Genomic DNA, 16,164 nt, shown 5'->3' on the forward strand with positions numbered 1-16,164 from the left:
AATGTGTCATTGAGCAGCTTTGTTTTATTTAACATGACAAAAATCTGCAATTTTCTTTTTTTTTAAACATATTTTCTTTGATGAAATAAAGACCCCATAAAAACTAAGACTTATACAGACTTAGACAGCTATACTTCATGCCTACATTTTGATATAACCCTTGTGATAAAACTTGAAACATTTTAGAATGAAATCTGTGATATTGTTTTCCCCAGACACAACTGAACTAAGATCACGCTGTCCTTCACTTTGGATGATCTTAGAAATTGAGCAACTGCTCTCTGGTGTTTCTCTTCCTTAAGAAAGAATGGAAAAACTTCTTGCCATCAAGGGCAACGTTAAGAGGGAGCCAAACCATAAGAAGAACATAAGGAGTCACCTTGAGTTCTATATTTAGGATGAAGCTTAATTTTCCAGCAGAATTACGACCTAAACACATGGTGAAAAAAAAATGTATGAAAAAAAAAAAAAAAACTATATATATATATATATATATATATATATATATATATATATATATATATATATATATATATATATTGAATTTATTGTGTGATTAAACGTTTATTGTGTAAAAACGTCTTTTAAACTTTTACTCACATAATAAATTCAAATTTGTTGTTAAAAATGCAAAAAGTAATTTTAAACTGCCTTCTAAGCCAAGGTAACTTTTTATTTCTTTCTTTTTTTTTATTTTTAACACATGACATAAAAGTCCCATTAGGAAGAGAAAAAAAAGAGTTTAAAAACGGACAGATTTTAGTTAAATGACACAGATTTATCCTCATTTTGGGGGGCGGGGGAGGGAGAGAAAGAGAGAGAGAGACTTTTTGACTCTTTATTACAAAATGGTTAAAACAATAAAAATAATAAATAAATGATCACACAATAATGAGTGTAGTTTTACAAGCAGCATTTCTCAGTCATCAGGGTCAACTTCACATATACACTGATTTACTCCCCATATTTGAACAATTTATAATAGCTATACTCTATGTTGATACGGGATTGTATTAATCCCTTTAGTACTGAAATAACATTCATTTTCACTCAGTTTACTTTTTCTTGACAACCATATAGCCATCTTCACTTGCCCAAATAAATAGTTTAATAAAACATGACTCTCCATTCTACTTTTGCTATGCTTGGGCCCATAAATAAACCTTGCAAGTGTAAAAATGTCCCCCAGGGTTTGACACCACTCTTCTAATTTATAAAATAATGGATGTAATCTCGCATAATTTAAAAATGAGTTAAAGATAGTTTCTTGTACTCCACAAAAAGGACAACCCTCCCCGACCTGTGTAATCAGGGTGTTCTCTGTGTCTGTTTGTGCCTATTATACCTTGCACAATCCTCCATTGCAGGGCTCCAGTTCTTTTCTCAATAGGAGGTTTGTATAAGGTCCTCCAGCAGCCTTTAGGGGAAGTGCTTAACCCAAAGATCTCCTACCATATAGACTCTCTCACACTTTGAAGCTGAAGGAGATGTGACACCTTACACATTACATAAATAGCTTTCTTTCCAACATTTCTAAAAAATGCTGAGGTGTCTTAAAAGAAAGCAAACCATTCTCCATTTCTTGCCAATTTCTAATATCAGGTGAGAAATTCAGATCTGGAAAGACAGCAGCCTCTTCCTCTCCAATAGGTGTCTCTAAAGACAGTCTATATTCTAGTAGTAAAAACTCATTAATTTGAGTCAACAGTCTCTCTGCCACCCGAACTGATCTTATCAGTTCCAGACCAGCAGAAGTCCACCAGGTGATGTTGAATTCTTCTTACTAGGTCCTCTGGAGGCTCTAGAACGTGGATGGTATTTGGAAGGGATTTTAGGAGTGAGTAAGAAAATTATGGAATGCTGCAAGAATCTCTTTCATTTTCTTAAAAATACAGGATTAGATTGTAAAATATAGTTGGTTTTATTTTATATAAAAAAAACTTTTTTAAAACTTTTATTAAAGGTTGAAGTATGTAAAACCCTGATGTTACACACTTCGGTAAAATAGGTGGCGATATGCACGTGTACTATGAAGATAGAGTGCAACTCAAATGAGCACCTGTGACAGTGTTATTTGTAGTTGTAGAGATTAGCCGCACATGTGTATCAGTAAATTTGAAGTCACAAAGAAATGTATTTTAAGAGTTGCAAGATTTTTATTCTCTCCCACAAACACAACAGTTACACCTTCTCAAATTATTCATTGCAGGTGCACAAATCATTTTCTACGAATCACAAATTAAGAAACTCATACGCTCACATTTTTGCTACAGTTGTTCCAGTAAATATGGTGCAAAACACATTCACACACCCGCATCAAAAAATGTGAAGTCACGGACAAATTTTGCTCATCCGCAAATCAGTATTTGAATTCATCCAACGAGAGCTGCACACTTGTAGAATATTTACTCACAAAACTTTATTTTTTTCTTTGATATTTTTCTCACACAAACACAAATACAAAACTACAACTGCTTGAATCTGCTGCTACGAGTCTCAAACACTGTTTTTCGCGTGCTCTCCCCGCCTGCACCACATGTCTGTGTAAAATATGGAGCAAAAGTGATTTTTGCATCTGTGTTTTGCACCATATTTACTGGAACAACTGTAGCAAAAATGTGAGCGTATGAGTTTCTTAATTTGTGATTCGTAGAAAATGATTTGTGCACCTGCAATGAGTAATTTGAGAAGGTATAACTGTTGTGTTGTGTTTGTGGATGAGAAAAAAACAGAAAAATAATACATATATCGAGAGAGAGAGAGTGAGAGAGAGAGAGAGAGAGAGAGAGAGAGAGAGAGAGAGAGAGAGAGAGAGAATGTATATTAATTTATGTGTAAGTATATGTCAGTTCTCTTCAGTTATTTAAACACTGTGGTCTTCAGCAGTTCTGAACCTGTTTTGTATTTATTTTTATTATTTATTTTAATATTTGTTAAACTAAATATAATTATAGATTAAGATGTAGTTCTGCTTATTTACGCAACCTCTGCTTCCCCTTTAAAGAGAGATGCAGTCACGTGACCTGTAGAGGGAGGGCGTGGTTAATGCTTCGTTCTTGGTGAGTTGAAAGACAAAAATAAAACTGTCCAGCAAAATTATCAGCTGTACATATTGCGTTTTTTTATGAACGTATTTTTAACGTTCGCCTGCTCACGCAACATTCTGAGAATTTGTATCGGTGGCTCATTGTGTAGCGCATCATATGTTTGTTGTTGTGCTATAGCAAGTTAGCCAGTTGTGCTCAGTACAATGAGAACAGTTTAGAGTGAAATTACATACCTTTAACCATAAACGTTTAGCGATTAATGTTTGTTCTCATCAGTGAATTCTCGGTGTTGTGTAGAATTGCATAAGATCCATTAATTTGGATATATAGAGCGAAATCTATCTCAGGAAATCAAATCACTTGTTTCTCTCGCATTCACATTTCTAGCTCTAAAAAACATGGACCAAAAGATTCCATATGATGACTATCAACTGCCTGTAGTCTTTCTTCCGTCCTATGAAAACCCACCTGCGTGGATCCCTGCACAGGAGGTGAAAGCCTTGAAGTTGGTTACCGACGTGTCTGACATTTTTAACTTGTCTTTGGTGATTATATTGGCCTAACTCAAATCTTTTTTTCTTACAATCAGAGGATACATCACCCTGACTATAACAACGAGCTCACTCAGTTCCTGCCTCGCACTGTAGTCTTAAAAAAGCCTCCTGGTGCACAACTTGGCTTCAATATCCGTGGTGGAAAGGCCTCACAGCTTGGTATTTTTATTTCTAAGGTGAATGTTGCCATGTGAAATCAAATTTTTTCTTCTTTTTCTTTGAGCAAAAATAATTGAGAGATAGGCATCTTGTAAGGTATCTTGGTTTTGCCCTGCTCAAAATGTTTTGACAGGTGGTGCCAGATTCTGATGCACATCGGGCCGGACTTCAAGAGGGTGATCAGGTGCTTTCTGTCAATGATGTGGATTTTCAAGACATAGAACATTCAAGGGTAAGATCTGATGTGTCAGTAGTACAAGAGGCAAAAATCATCTGGACCTTTCAGAATAGTATTCATGCTGTCTTGATTTATCCCGTAGGCTGTGGAGATTCTAAAGACAGCAAGAGAGATTTTAATGAAGGTTCGCTACTTCCCTTATAGTAAGTAAAATATTTATCCTTCTCCTGTGGTGCATGCAGAATATTTAGATTATAGGACTCAGGGGGCAAAAAATAAATGAGGTCTTGTGGCAAAAACGTTACAGAAAGTGACAAAATTGCCACCGATTTTTAAAATGTGGGGGGGCAAAAAAAAAAGCAATGTTGTGATGTTTTTATTTTAATTACTTGTATTATCTCTTATGTTATATTTGTTCTATTTCATAATATTCTGTTCTAGACCTATCTAGTAATTGATTTAGACACTGTAGTGACCATTTCAGTTATTTGATTTAATTGTATTTGACATGAATGGACATAGAAATAGAAATTTGAGTCAATTCTGAGTAATTTGCGCTTAAAATGGACCTTCCCAAACACTTTCCACCGGATTCTCAAACACTTCGCACTCCACAGAATTGTCAGTAAAACGCATGTATGTTAGTAAATTCCAAACATTCGTAAAGAGGGGCGTGTGCATGTTCATTCACAATTATCATACTCCACGCCCATGAAAAGGCCATATAAGGAAGGCCTCAGACTCGCTAGTAAATGCGGTTAACATCTATGTGGAAAAGTAATGGGCTCATTTTTATGAATGATGTGCATTCACATCTTAAAATTATTCAATTAGTCATGGTATTGTCTCATAAAAGTCAGGAGTTACTGTCATTGCATGTTTTTGCGGTCTTCGGAGGCTATTTTGTGAACCAAACAGTTCAAGAATCGATACAAATGGTTTGACATGAGTGTAAAACATGTTCAGTTCATGCCGGAGGAGGATGTCCCCCACCATTAACCTTCACTGGTTCAGTTTGCAGCGCCTCGCCAGCATCATCTGTGAAACTTCTCGGGTTTATCATGATGGTAACAGTAAAGCAGAATCTTCAGAGAAATTAATAGACTGCCTGAAGTAGATATTTGACCGAAATGCTTTAAGATATAACAGTTTTGCAAGCTATACGACAGTGTGCAGGCTTTTTCTTTTTTTTCCCTGTTTTATTGTATATGCACCTGCCAGCAATTTATTTATGGATTTAACAGCATTAACATCGAACATACATTTCAACAGAACGCGCTTTACCGAAGTCTATACACAATTATGAAACCTTAATTATAGAGCTCATCCATCCATCGTCAACCGCTTATCCTGTGTACAGGGTCACGGGGGGCTGGAGCCTATCCCAGCTAACATTGGGCGAAAGGCAGGGGACACCCTGGACAGGTCGCCAGTCCATCGCAGATTATAGAGCTCATTTCAAATAAAATAAAAAAAAACGGTCCAGTCACATTAGAGGGCATTCGTTTTTTGGAGAAAAATCAAGCATGTCTGCTGTAAAAACAATAAGCAAAGTTGGAGAAAAAAATATTCTTTGAAAAAATGAAAGCAGTAAAGATACATTTCTACATAAGTATAGGCTATTTGTTATTTAAGGTTTCAGTCATTTAATTATTAGGTAATTTTTTCATTACTTATTTCATTTCACTTCTATCAAAACGTAGTCATGACAGTTTGCCTGAAAAAACACAACACTTTCGGATGTCTTACGCACGATTTACACGTGGTCAGGAGCAGATGTAAATTTCGTTCCTACAAACTAACATTTTGAAAATACGAAAACTTTAATGAATCCGAAAATGTACTTCAGAACTGCTTTACGAACAATTAACACCAAAATGTTTTCTGCTCATGTTTCTTGAATGACTGTGTGTAATATATGTTAAAAAAATATTCTCTCATAAATTTAAACAAATCCCCTAGAAAATAATTATTTCAGGGAGGTCAAATATTTTTGACACTGATTGGATCCCATGTTTAATGTTGATGTAAACATGTAGACGCATAGATTAATTGATATCGGTCTTTTAAGTTTTCCTTTAGCTCAACTGGTAGATTGTTACTAGGAATGCTGTTTCGAATCCCAGGCACCTTACAAAGTTTGTTTTGGTGTGCCTGTGTTCTTACAAACGTTGTGACTCTTTTTCTAGATTATCAGAGGCAGAAGGAGAGGACTGTCCACTAGGTGGCAGAGCTGAGCTTCATGTAGGAACAAGTGGAGTGACGCAGCACAGAACATTCACTGCATCATCTTCCTCCCACTTTTTACATTTGCTGACTAAAAAACTGTTCAAAGAAATAATCTCCAAACACTCAAGAACACATTTGATGATTCAGCGCTTCAACAGTTTTCGGGTGTCTGTTTTCTACATAAGCCAGCTGTAGGACCATACATGGCTTTTAACCGAGTCTGTACCTATATGTCGAAGCCATCTCCGTGAAGTAGTCAGTTCAGTGTTCGAGATATTAGACATTATTTTTGGCTGTGTGGTGTCACTTTCCACCCCAAGTGATCCAAACCGGTGCCGTTCGTTTGTGCAGGTTTTGTCCCTTAAAAAGAAACCTCATAACATTTCAATCACTCTCACCTGTCTCCATTGTTTGTGCTCGCTTCTAGTTTGTGCCTTGTTTGATAGCGTTGAAGAATACGTTTTTGGCAAAGATCTTTCACCACATCAAACTCCAAATGCAAATTGCTGCACCAAAATTACACGCTGCACCACAAGAGCAAAACAGGTGTCTTGACTCGCAACATATGTTTAGCAATTTAGGTTCTTTAGAACGTGATATGGTGTCTAAAAATGCAAACAAGCCATCGAAGATGTCCATCTAGCGCATGTTTACATTGAAATCAATTATAAAACAGTGCAGATGGACACAAAAAACACACCTCAGTGTAAGACTGGAACTCTGTAGAAAAGTTTGATCACACTTGCCTATTCTTTATTATTTGTTACTGCACATTTTAGAGTATAACATCATCAAAACTAAGAAGTAACACAAAAGTATGGAAATTATGCAGTGACCAAAACAAATTCAATAAGAAACATATTCTAATTGAACTTCTTCATTGTAGCCTTTTGTCTATTCCAGCTCTGCACACAGTTCAATCAACTTCAGATGCATCCTGGGATGCTTTTTAAACAGTATTGAATGATTTCGTATACTGGACACTTGTTGGCTACTTTGTGAATAAAAAGTTTGTATAGACATCTATAATTAGGCACAGTCTATTTTTGAGTACAGAAATAATCCCAAACATTTGACCATAAGCCTTTAGATCAAAAGGTTTTAAGATTATGAGAAACAAATTTAGTGTCCTTTGGACTGGTAATAATGGTGATATTTATAAGTTCTTGATATTCATTTTATTTACTAACTTTTACATTTTTTTTATTTGATTTGTATTGTATCTTGCTATGTTTTGCTATTAATGTAGATAAATCTAGGATAACCGAGTTTCAGGTTTTTAGTTTAAGTTTTAAGCTTAAAGTAGCCATTTAAAGTGATTTTAATAAGGACAATTTAGAAATTTTGCCAAACAATTTGGTCAAATTAGCTTCAGAAAAAGTGACTTTAGCTGAAAGGTGAGTAAATCTGATATTTCCTGACAGAGAGATGTGTTTGAGTTTAGATGTGGCAAAAAATGAATGCTTCAACGATGCCAAACACAACTAGTAGCGAGCACAAACGTTGGAGACGGGTGAGAATGATTGATGTGGGGTTTAGCCTGCATCATGTCATGGCTCCCAAAACGGTCTTGTTTAATATATAGAAAGGAAACATTATGAGGTTACTTTTAAAGGCACAAATAGAGTACAAATGAACGGCACCGGTTTGGAGCAATTTGGACCACATGGGGTGGAAAGTGACACCACATTCAAAAAAATTATCTCAATTTTGGTTTAAGGTTAAAGGGATGTCTAATATCTCAAACACTGAACCAGCACAAACATTCATTTTTGCAGCACAAATCAGCACAAAAGAATGGTATTGATTTGGACATGCTGGTGAAGCAAGTTTGAAACAATATCTGACCCCGTTCACTCTCTCAACTCTCCTCACTAATCAAAGGGGTGGGTTTCAAAATCTGATTTATATAGACTTTCCCTAACATCTGGGGAAATAAGCATATTGCATGCATATTAAAAGAAAGTATGGTAGAAGTGTTATTTATTGAGTGAAATGACTATACAGTGATGGGACAAATGGCACATCATAAATTATTATGGTCTGCTGTGAATATTAAAAGTTATATCAATATCAGGCATTTATTACATGGAACTGATATTAATGTCCAATATCTAATATACTTCATCAATTTTGTCTTATTTTGTGATTACATTTCAATTGTGCAATCTGAATCTTAGTAGTATTTAGAGTTGTTTTAAATAATTGCATCAATGAAATGCATTTTGATGTCCTTGTGGCAAATGTGTTTACAAGTGCAATTAAATCATTAAATCATTTCAGTGAAATATGTTGTGCTCTTTTATTTGAAGATAAATGTGTGGTCACAGAAATTGAAAAACAATGTGAGAAGAGACTTTCTGTTACTCAATGTTATTGCAGGACTTAATATTTCTACCTAGTTACTGTGGCAAGTTTACAGGTATAATGTAAGGTAGTGTGGCTATATTAATATGATATTTCTGCTAGTGTTTTATGTTGATACTGAAATAACCAAGTACATTTAAGTTTAACATTTTTGAATTCCATAATATAAATAAATTAAAGAATACCTTTTTCGATTATAATGATTCTCAGTGGAAAACTTGGACTAGGATGTTTTAAGCAAATGTAACTATACCTAGCTAGGCACTGATCAACGGTCACGTGCGCTAACATCATGGTGTCATTAATATCCCTACCAAAATTCTTATATATATATATATAAAAAAGTCTTCAAAAACATTTTTGGACATTATAATTTATTTAAAATCTTTACCAATATAAAGCCATTTAACCCGACAGTGAGTGAGGACTTTTATATCATGTGCATTTATATCAAACACACAAATAGACATATACATCCTTACCCTGAAGAAAAATATTTGTTAGAAATATGGGCAACTTCCAACCTGTTGTAGTGACAATTGTTTGATGGGAAAGGCTTTTTGGAAAACCTAGCATGAAATTAAACAACACTAGCATCACATGTGTGTTAATGGGATAGTTCACCCAAAAATGAAAATTCCCTCATTATTTACTCACCCTCGTGCCATCCCAGATGTGTATGACTTTCTTACTTCTGCACACTCATTAAGATTTTTAGAAGAATATTTCAGCTCTGTAGGTTCATACAATACAATTAAATGGGTGCCAAATTTTTTACACTCCAAAAATCACACAAGTCAGCATTAAAGTAATACATTTTTACTATACCATTATTTTTCTTTGTTTTTACTATTCACATTTTTCATGCATATGCCCCCTACTGGGCAGGGAGAAGAATTTCCAGCAAAAAATGACTTAAATATTGTTTCTCACCCACACCTATCATATCACTTCTAAATATATGGATTTAACCAATGGAGTCTTATGGATTTCTTTTATGCAGGCTTTTGTGATTTTTGGAGCTTCAAAATTTTTGAGACCAAAAGTTCTGCGAAATTCTTCAAAAAAAAATGTCATTTGTGTTCTGCTGAAGAAAAGTCATACTCATCTGGAATGGCGTGAAGGTGAGTAAATGATAGAATTTTAATTATTGGGTGAACTATCCCTTTAAAATTAATATGTTGTTTCTTTTCATGCTTAAGGGTTTAACACACAGAACATAATTTAAGTGTACAGAACTGCTCTATCATGACATTTTCCTCTGCCTGTTGCAGGAATCTCAAATACCACATCAAGTAATAAATCTGAGGAAAACCACTGTTTTGGTCATATTACAGAGACATTATACATAGTTCTCCCCTGGTTGTTTGGTGTCAGTCATTCTTGCACACATGCCAATATGGACACACGTCTTTAAAAAGGCACTCAAAATAAATACTCAAACATAAGAATGACATTTCAATTTATCTCTCCCCTACTATGGAGATATTTTAAGATGACAATTAAATCTACAAATTAAAGAATTACAAATCCTATTCAACTGCATTTCCAAAATGTCAGTTGGATTTCAATTTAATAATAAATTACAAAAGCAAAAAAAAAATAAAAAAAAAGTTATTAGATAACTGGCCACCTTAAAAGTGTTTTAAATTAAGGAGCAGAACTGTATAGTATTTTCTATTGTTTGATGAAGCATCATTACATTGTGTGTGTGCTGCCATAAGAAAAAAAAAAAAAAGACATTTTAGGTTAAGGATTATCTTTGTGCGTAGTGAGTGTCAAGTTACGCGGTAAACATCAAATGGATATTCCTATTACTCATTGGTCACACATACTAAAGTGATAACTCTACAGTGCAGAGCACAATGTCTGTAAACAATTTCTGTGTGCAAGAGGGAGGAATATTTGGTGTCAACAACACAAAGCTGACCATATAAGTGGGGTGGATCGACCCAGTGACATGGACACGGAGTCTAAAGACTGTCCGTACATTTCCTTTTTGTGGAGCCATTTTAGCTGCTGTCTTCATTCTGTTGGGCATCTTTGGTTGAGCTCTCATCCACGTTTTCCAGTGAGTCTCCACGCTGGATGGACAACTCTGCTGGATCCATCATGGGCAGTTCACTCTGTATGGGGTACAGCCATGGCTTGTGGTCAGGAGAATTTGCTGCCTTCCATGCGGGGTATTTTTGACCTGCCATGTGAACACTTCTTAAGACCTGTTGAATGACAGAAGAGAATGAGGGAGTGCCACTAGTCTCAATGGAAGTGACACTGAACTTTGGTTGTTTGTCTTGTGTAATACAATCAATGAAATGGAATCCCGTTTTACCTCATTTTAAAGGCAGTGCAATGACTTAGAATAATTACACCAAATCTTTTGTTCAAGCAGAGCTACAAATAGGTTCTGGTTTGTCAGCAAAAATGATCAGAGTGTGAAATAACGGCTATAAATTTTGACCTTTTAAAACCGAACATAATGGGTCCTGATGTTTTATTAATAAACCAGTATTACGAAGGAAAGTAAAAAGAAAAGCACATTAAAATTTAATTAACAGACTTATACGTCCAATAACAAAATGTAATAATAAAAAAAGCATGGTATTATCATTCTAGAAGGCGGAATTAGTTCTATTGTATTCTTTAACCTTGGACTACTGTGATACTTTCACAGTACTTTTGTACTGGGTATAGACATGCACTATGAATCTACAGTAGTTAGCATACAGTAGCAATTCAAAGACTATCCATATAAAATGGTTTCCAAGGGATTAAAAACAAATTTCTGATTCAATGGTTAAAGATGAGAGACTTTCAACAATAGTGTACAATAATAGTAAATGACACACCAAGAGTGAGATATAGGCTGTTATCAGCATGCCCTTTGGACAGAGATACCATCTGGTAATACTGCAAACAGCCCAACCAGATGGGGTGTAGTAGGATTTCAGACAAGGCTATCAAATATATATATTTGTTTTCACAAATATTAAGACAAACACTGCCCCAATAAATGTCAATATTTCATTGAAAAATATTCTAAAGATGCCAGCTGGATTTAGAACGTTGGGAAAAATAAGTCTCATTTTCATAATGCTCAAACAAACATTAAAAGAGTTACAAGAATGTTCCAGGTTTAATACAAGTTAATCTCAATTGACAGCATTTGTGGCATGATCATGAATTCCTCATTTATCTCAAAAAGAACAGAAATTGTGGTTCCAGTCAGAGTTACAAAATGTTCAAACATATTGTTTCAAAAGTATAGCCACAAGACACAGGTTATGATAGTGTTAACGTGATTTTAGTGTTATAATCAAGGATTTGCCAGCCTTACGGCATTTATTAGATTACAGGATTTATGTTGTCATGACACTGAAGTAATATTAGATATAAACTTTTCACAGAAAAGGTTAGTAAGCTGTAGGGTTATTGTGTACTAGCCATTAGATAAATACCACATATGGCCTCATCCTGAAGGAGGCCATCTCTAACTTTAAATTAAAACGCACAATATTTTCTAACATACTGCCGTAAAGCATATGTATTTAATCATACCCAACATGTGTGACCACAAGTATATTTGCATGCTTGGTAGTCTAAAATGCAACTGCCTGCCATGACAAAGCACATTACTGATGATTAATAAAATTAAAGATACTTCCATTAATCAGGAGCCTTAAAGCTCCACATGCTATTGTAAAGAATAAAAAGATGACAAGTAATGCAACCTAGAGACAGAACAAGATAAACTAGTTCCACTCTTGGGCACAGTAAGTGCTGCTTGAGTGTCTGCAGTACAAGATCTTCCAGTATGTTACCAAGGTAACAATTGTGATTTCTCAAACCTTAAAAAAAATACTCACATATAAGGACACTTGCATGCTTAAAGTGTCCTAAACTAGTACATTTAATGAATCTTTAGGAAAAAAAAAATGTTTTACTTACTTTTGGAGCCAGGACCTGAGATGCTTTGTTGACAACCCATTTTGGAAGAGACCCTTAAATATGAATATTAAAAACCATTATAAAACAGCAACAAAGTAAAAGTCCAAAGTAAAAGTTAAATAACTGATAGGTGAATATCTCAAAAGTAGTAGTAAATTTGTTCAAACCTCTGGGATCAGCTTGTGAGAGGTATGTGAAAATGCAGCTGTTAGGCCCTGTTGGTTTGATGAGGTAACCCGTCAGAAGGGAAACTGCCCTTACCAAATCCTTACGTGGAGGATATTTCTAAAAAAGCAAAACTTTATTAACTGTGATGAAACTGTGATGTAATTTTTGAGGTTAAAATTCTACCCCAGCTTAACGTGGATAGACAACTACAAGTAAGCCATTTGTGGTACGACTTTCTGAAAAGTGAAAACATTGGTGCTATCAAAATAGGACTCCGTTTGTGCGAGCGATCCAAATGGACCGACAAAGAGCGGGAGTTCAGGGACTATCTGTTTGGGACAAATGGTTGACAAGGGGGGTGTTTGAGAAACTCATTTTAAAACAGTAATTTGTCCAATTCCATTTGTTGCTTATTATTGGTCCAGAAATTACTCACTTCATCATAAAGTAAATCACATTATTGTCCATTAGCTTAAAGAGAGCTTAAATCAAGTCCTGAATGTATGATTGTATGTGGACGTAAATCTAACAAAGACATGCATAACACGAGAATAGGTGTAGGTATAAAAAAAAATTAAAATGGCGTACCGGATGCTTCACAGAGAAGTTAATGATCACATACTCGTCCTCATTGGCCTGCCATGTGCGCAGGGTTACCACATCTCTGTTCTTCAATGGTTTTGGACAAAGCCCTTGAAACAAAAGGTCAAAAACTGAATGAATAGGTAAAAAACACATCTTTACCCACAAGGATATGTATGGCCCATAAACCGTTCCTAATCAGCAAAGCTTGTCACAGTGCTGAAGAAAATGCAGAACAACATTATCTTGGTATGGACTATAAATACACACTAAAATATGGTCCCTATAGGCTATTCTTCAGCCCAGGCATTGGGATTAACCACTGCCCTGAAGCAGTTATAGGCAAATTACCAAAAGGTAAGAAGAATACTGAATGACCATGAGACGTTAAATAAGCTCTGAAAAGATTAAAAGAGAAATCATCAATCGGTGGTCTTGACTCACATGAATAGTAGCCCACATCAGCATTGTGTGCCAAACGAGCTATGTCAAAGCTCTCAAGCATTGTAGGGTCCCATGTCTTCCGATACTGGCTGTCGAGAAGCACATCGTACATAGTAGCAGCCGACACATCATTTATGGTTATTCTACACTGTATGGGAAACAAACATATTTGCATACTTGTGTTATGACAGCAGTACACACAGTGCTCCCATGCACAGAATAGGGCAAGTAAATCAATCTGTGAAATGTAACAGCCTTCACAAAAAGAAAAAGTGATACAAGTGAACTGCAATAAATTATTATAAAATGTACTCTTGATACCATATCTTTGTAAAGGACTATATGAATCAACAGGCTGTTATTAAATGATCATATTACACATGACTCTCTTACTGAAATAATGGTAGCCGGTAACATGTAGTAGGCAAACTGTTTACCTTGATTTTGTGCACTTTGGAATAGCTGCCTTTGTTTCCTTGGGACGAGGATAGCGCCACCTCGACCCAGACCACCATGCCATTCTTATCGTACTTGCTGATCCAACTCTCCGTCGACACACATTGTTTTTTGAATTCATTAAACATGGACTCATCTGGAATAATTCCTGAACCGCGAGACATCCCTAAAACAAAAATATCCAAATTGAAAACAGAGCAAGAAATAAAGATTTTCCCGATCAGTATCTTCCTACAGCCAAGACAAAATATACTTCCGTCGACACACGCAGTTATTGTAGTCACAGATTCACATTTCAAGCTCGACAAGATTTTTGTCCTAAATTCCTCACCTGAGGTAAACGCTTGCGCGTGGAAAAATATCGTCACTACTTCCGGTAGTAGACAGGTGTATTACAAAACAGCAAGGTGCACACTCCACCTGAGACAAGTGCGTCCTATCAGTAACGACAGTGATTTAAGGTACTGGCATTATCTTGACTTATACCCACTGCACTGTCTTTTATATAATAAAGTGAGACCAGTTGACAAAACTGGCACCATTTTGGGTGTGTCGGACGGCCCATACTGATTGGCCATTCGGACGCAGTTGTCTGCCGGACCCGTGGTCTCTGGCTTTACCGATTTGCATGATTAATTTATAACGGAACAAGATTTGTGTTCACTAACCGAAACCCCTTTACATCACCATCAGTGTAACATCACCAAGAATTTTATTAAACTATTTCATAAACTCAAAATACTATTGAATTAAAATTTCATTGCAAAATTACAACAAATTGAATTATAATCTTTAATAAAATAATATAAAAAACTAAACAAATCCTAAACAATCTAAGTTTTCATTTAATTTAGTGAGTTTACTGGTTTGGGCTCAGACTTCAAACATTAAACTATGAAAATCCATTATAAATATACAAATGATCAATTATCTATATTTTTTTCTCCAAACAATTAAACTGTCTCACAGTCTTGGCGTCTTTGCCACCACAACAATGTTGCCCCTGTAACATTTGTTGTTGTTGTTGCAAATGTTAGTGTACTTGTTAGTGTACACAAAAATGAAAACTCTCATCATTTAGCCATCCCAGATGTGTATGACTTTCTTTATTCTGCAGAACACAAATGAAATTTTTAAATGAATATTTCAGCTTTACGTGTCAATACAATGCAAGTGACCAGAAATGTAAGAGACATAAAGGCATCTTAAAAGTAATCCAGACATCTCCGGTGGTTAACTCTAACTTTAGAAGAGATATTATAGGTGTGGGTGAGAAACGGATAAAAATTTAAGTACTTTTTTACTGAATTCTACACTTTCACTCCCACAGTCTTAGGGCTGGTCAAAGGTGGAGATTCATAGTAAAAAAGGACTTAAATATTGATCTGTCTTTCATTCACACCTATCACATTGCTTCAGAAGACATGGATTTAACCACTTTTGCCTTTATGTTCTTTTTGGACCTGCAGAGACCCATTCTAGTCACCATTGACTTGCACTTCGAAGACCAACAGAGCTGAGGTATTCTTAAAAAAAAATCTTAATTTGTGTTCAGCAGGAGAAAGTCATACATATCTGAGATAGCATGAGGGTAAGTAAATGATGAGAGACTTTGCATTTTTTGGTGAACTATTCCTTTAAAGGTGCTGTAATCAACAGGCAGAAAATATCCATATTCTCTGAAAGATATCAATAGGTGCAATGAAACATCACTATGTGACGGTGCTATAGTCGCTTTAAACAGTGAAAAAACAAAACAAAAAAACAATTAGTCCCTGGCTACAGTCAGTTTGATGGTTGTCAATTATAGTTTGAGTACGATATTTGCTAAATGAGGTTCTAGAAATGTTAAAATTGCTTACTGCACCTTTAAATAAGTCGACAAATGTGTCAGTTAATAGTATACTTGAAATGAATTATGAGACAAGTGATGTTTGAAGAATAAGTCAAATCAAGGTAAATAGGCCTATCACACCTGTGAGCACGGTTTTCTTTGGCGTAATTTCCAATTAAGATGGAATTTTGCCAAATT

The 16,164-nt window shown here is 35.4% G+C and overlaps 2 protein-coding genes across 2 annotated transcripts; one reads left to right on the plus strand and one right to left on the minus strand.

The window, feature by feature from the left end:
- Positions 1–3,010: 3,010 nt before the first annotated feature.
- LOC127663441 (PDZ domain-containing protein 11) lies at positions 3,011–8,447 on the plus strand. The gene is made up of 6 exons (XM_052155046.1): positions 3,011–3,059; positions 3,435–3,538; positions 3,637–3,777; positions 3,894–3,992; positions 4,081–4,141; positions 6,128–8,447. The coding sequence occupies exons 2-6, from the start codon at positions 3,446–3,448 to the stop codon at positions 6,160–6,162; spliced, it is 429 nt and encodes a 142-aa protein (XP_052011006.1). The 5' UTR covers positions 3,011–3,059; positions 3,435–3,445; the 3' UTR covers positions 6,163–8,447.
- Positions 8,448–8,878: 431 nt separating this feature from the next.
- On the minus strand, positions 8,879–14,603 carry LOC127617050 (START domain-containing protein 10-like). The gene is made up of 7 exons (XM_052088924.1): positions 14,464–14,603; positions 14,114–14,298; positions 13,677–13,824; positions 13,239–13,342; positions 12,650–12,767; positions 12,483–12,535; positions 8,879–10,753 (listed from the first exon to the last, which is right to left on the minus strand). The coding sequence occupies exons 2-7, from the start codon at positions 14,294–14,296 to the stop codon at positions 10,547–10,549; spliced, it is 813 nt and encodes a 270-aa protein (XP_051944884.1). The 5' UTR covers positions 14,297–14,298; positions 14,464–14,603; the 3' UTR covers positions 8,879–10,546.
- Between the last annotated feature and the right edge of the window lie 1,561 nt (positions 14,604–16,164).

The sequence above is a fragment of the Xyrauchen texanus genome, chromosome 23 (assembly GCF_025860055.1).
Source record: "Xyrauchen texanus isolate HMW12.3.18 chromosome 23, RBS_HiC_50CHRs, whole genome shotgun sequence".
Lineage (NCBI taxonomy): Eukaryota > Metazoa > Chordata > Actinopteri > Cypriniformes > Catostomidae > Xyrauchen > Xyrauchen texanus.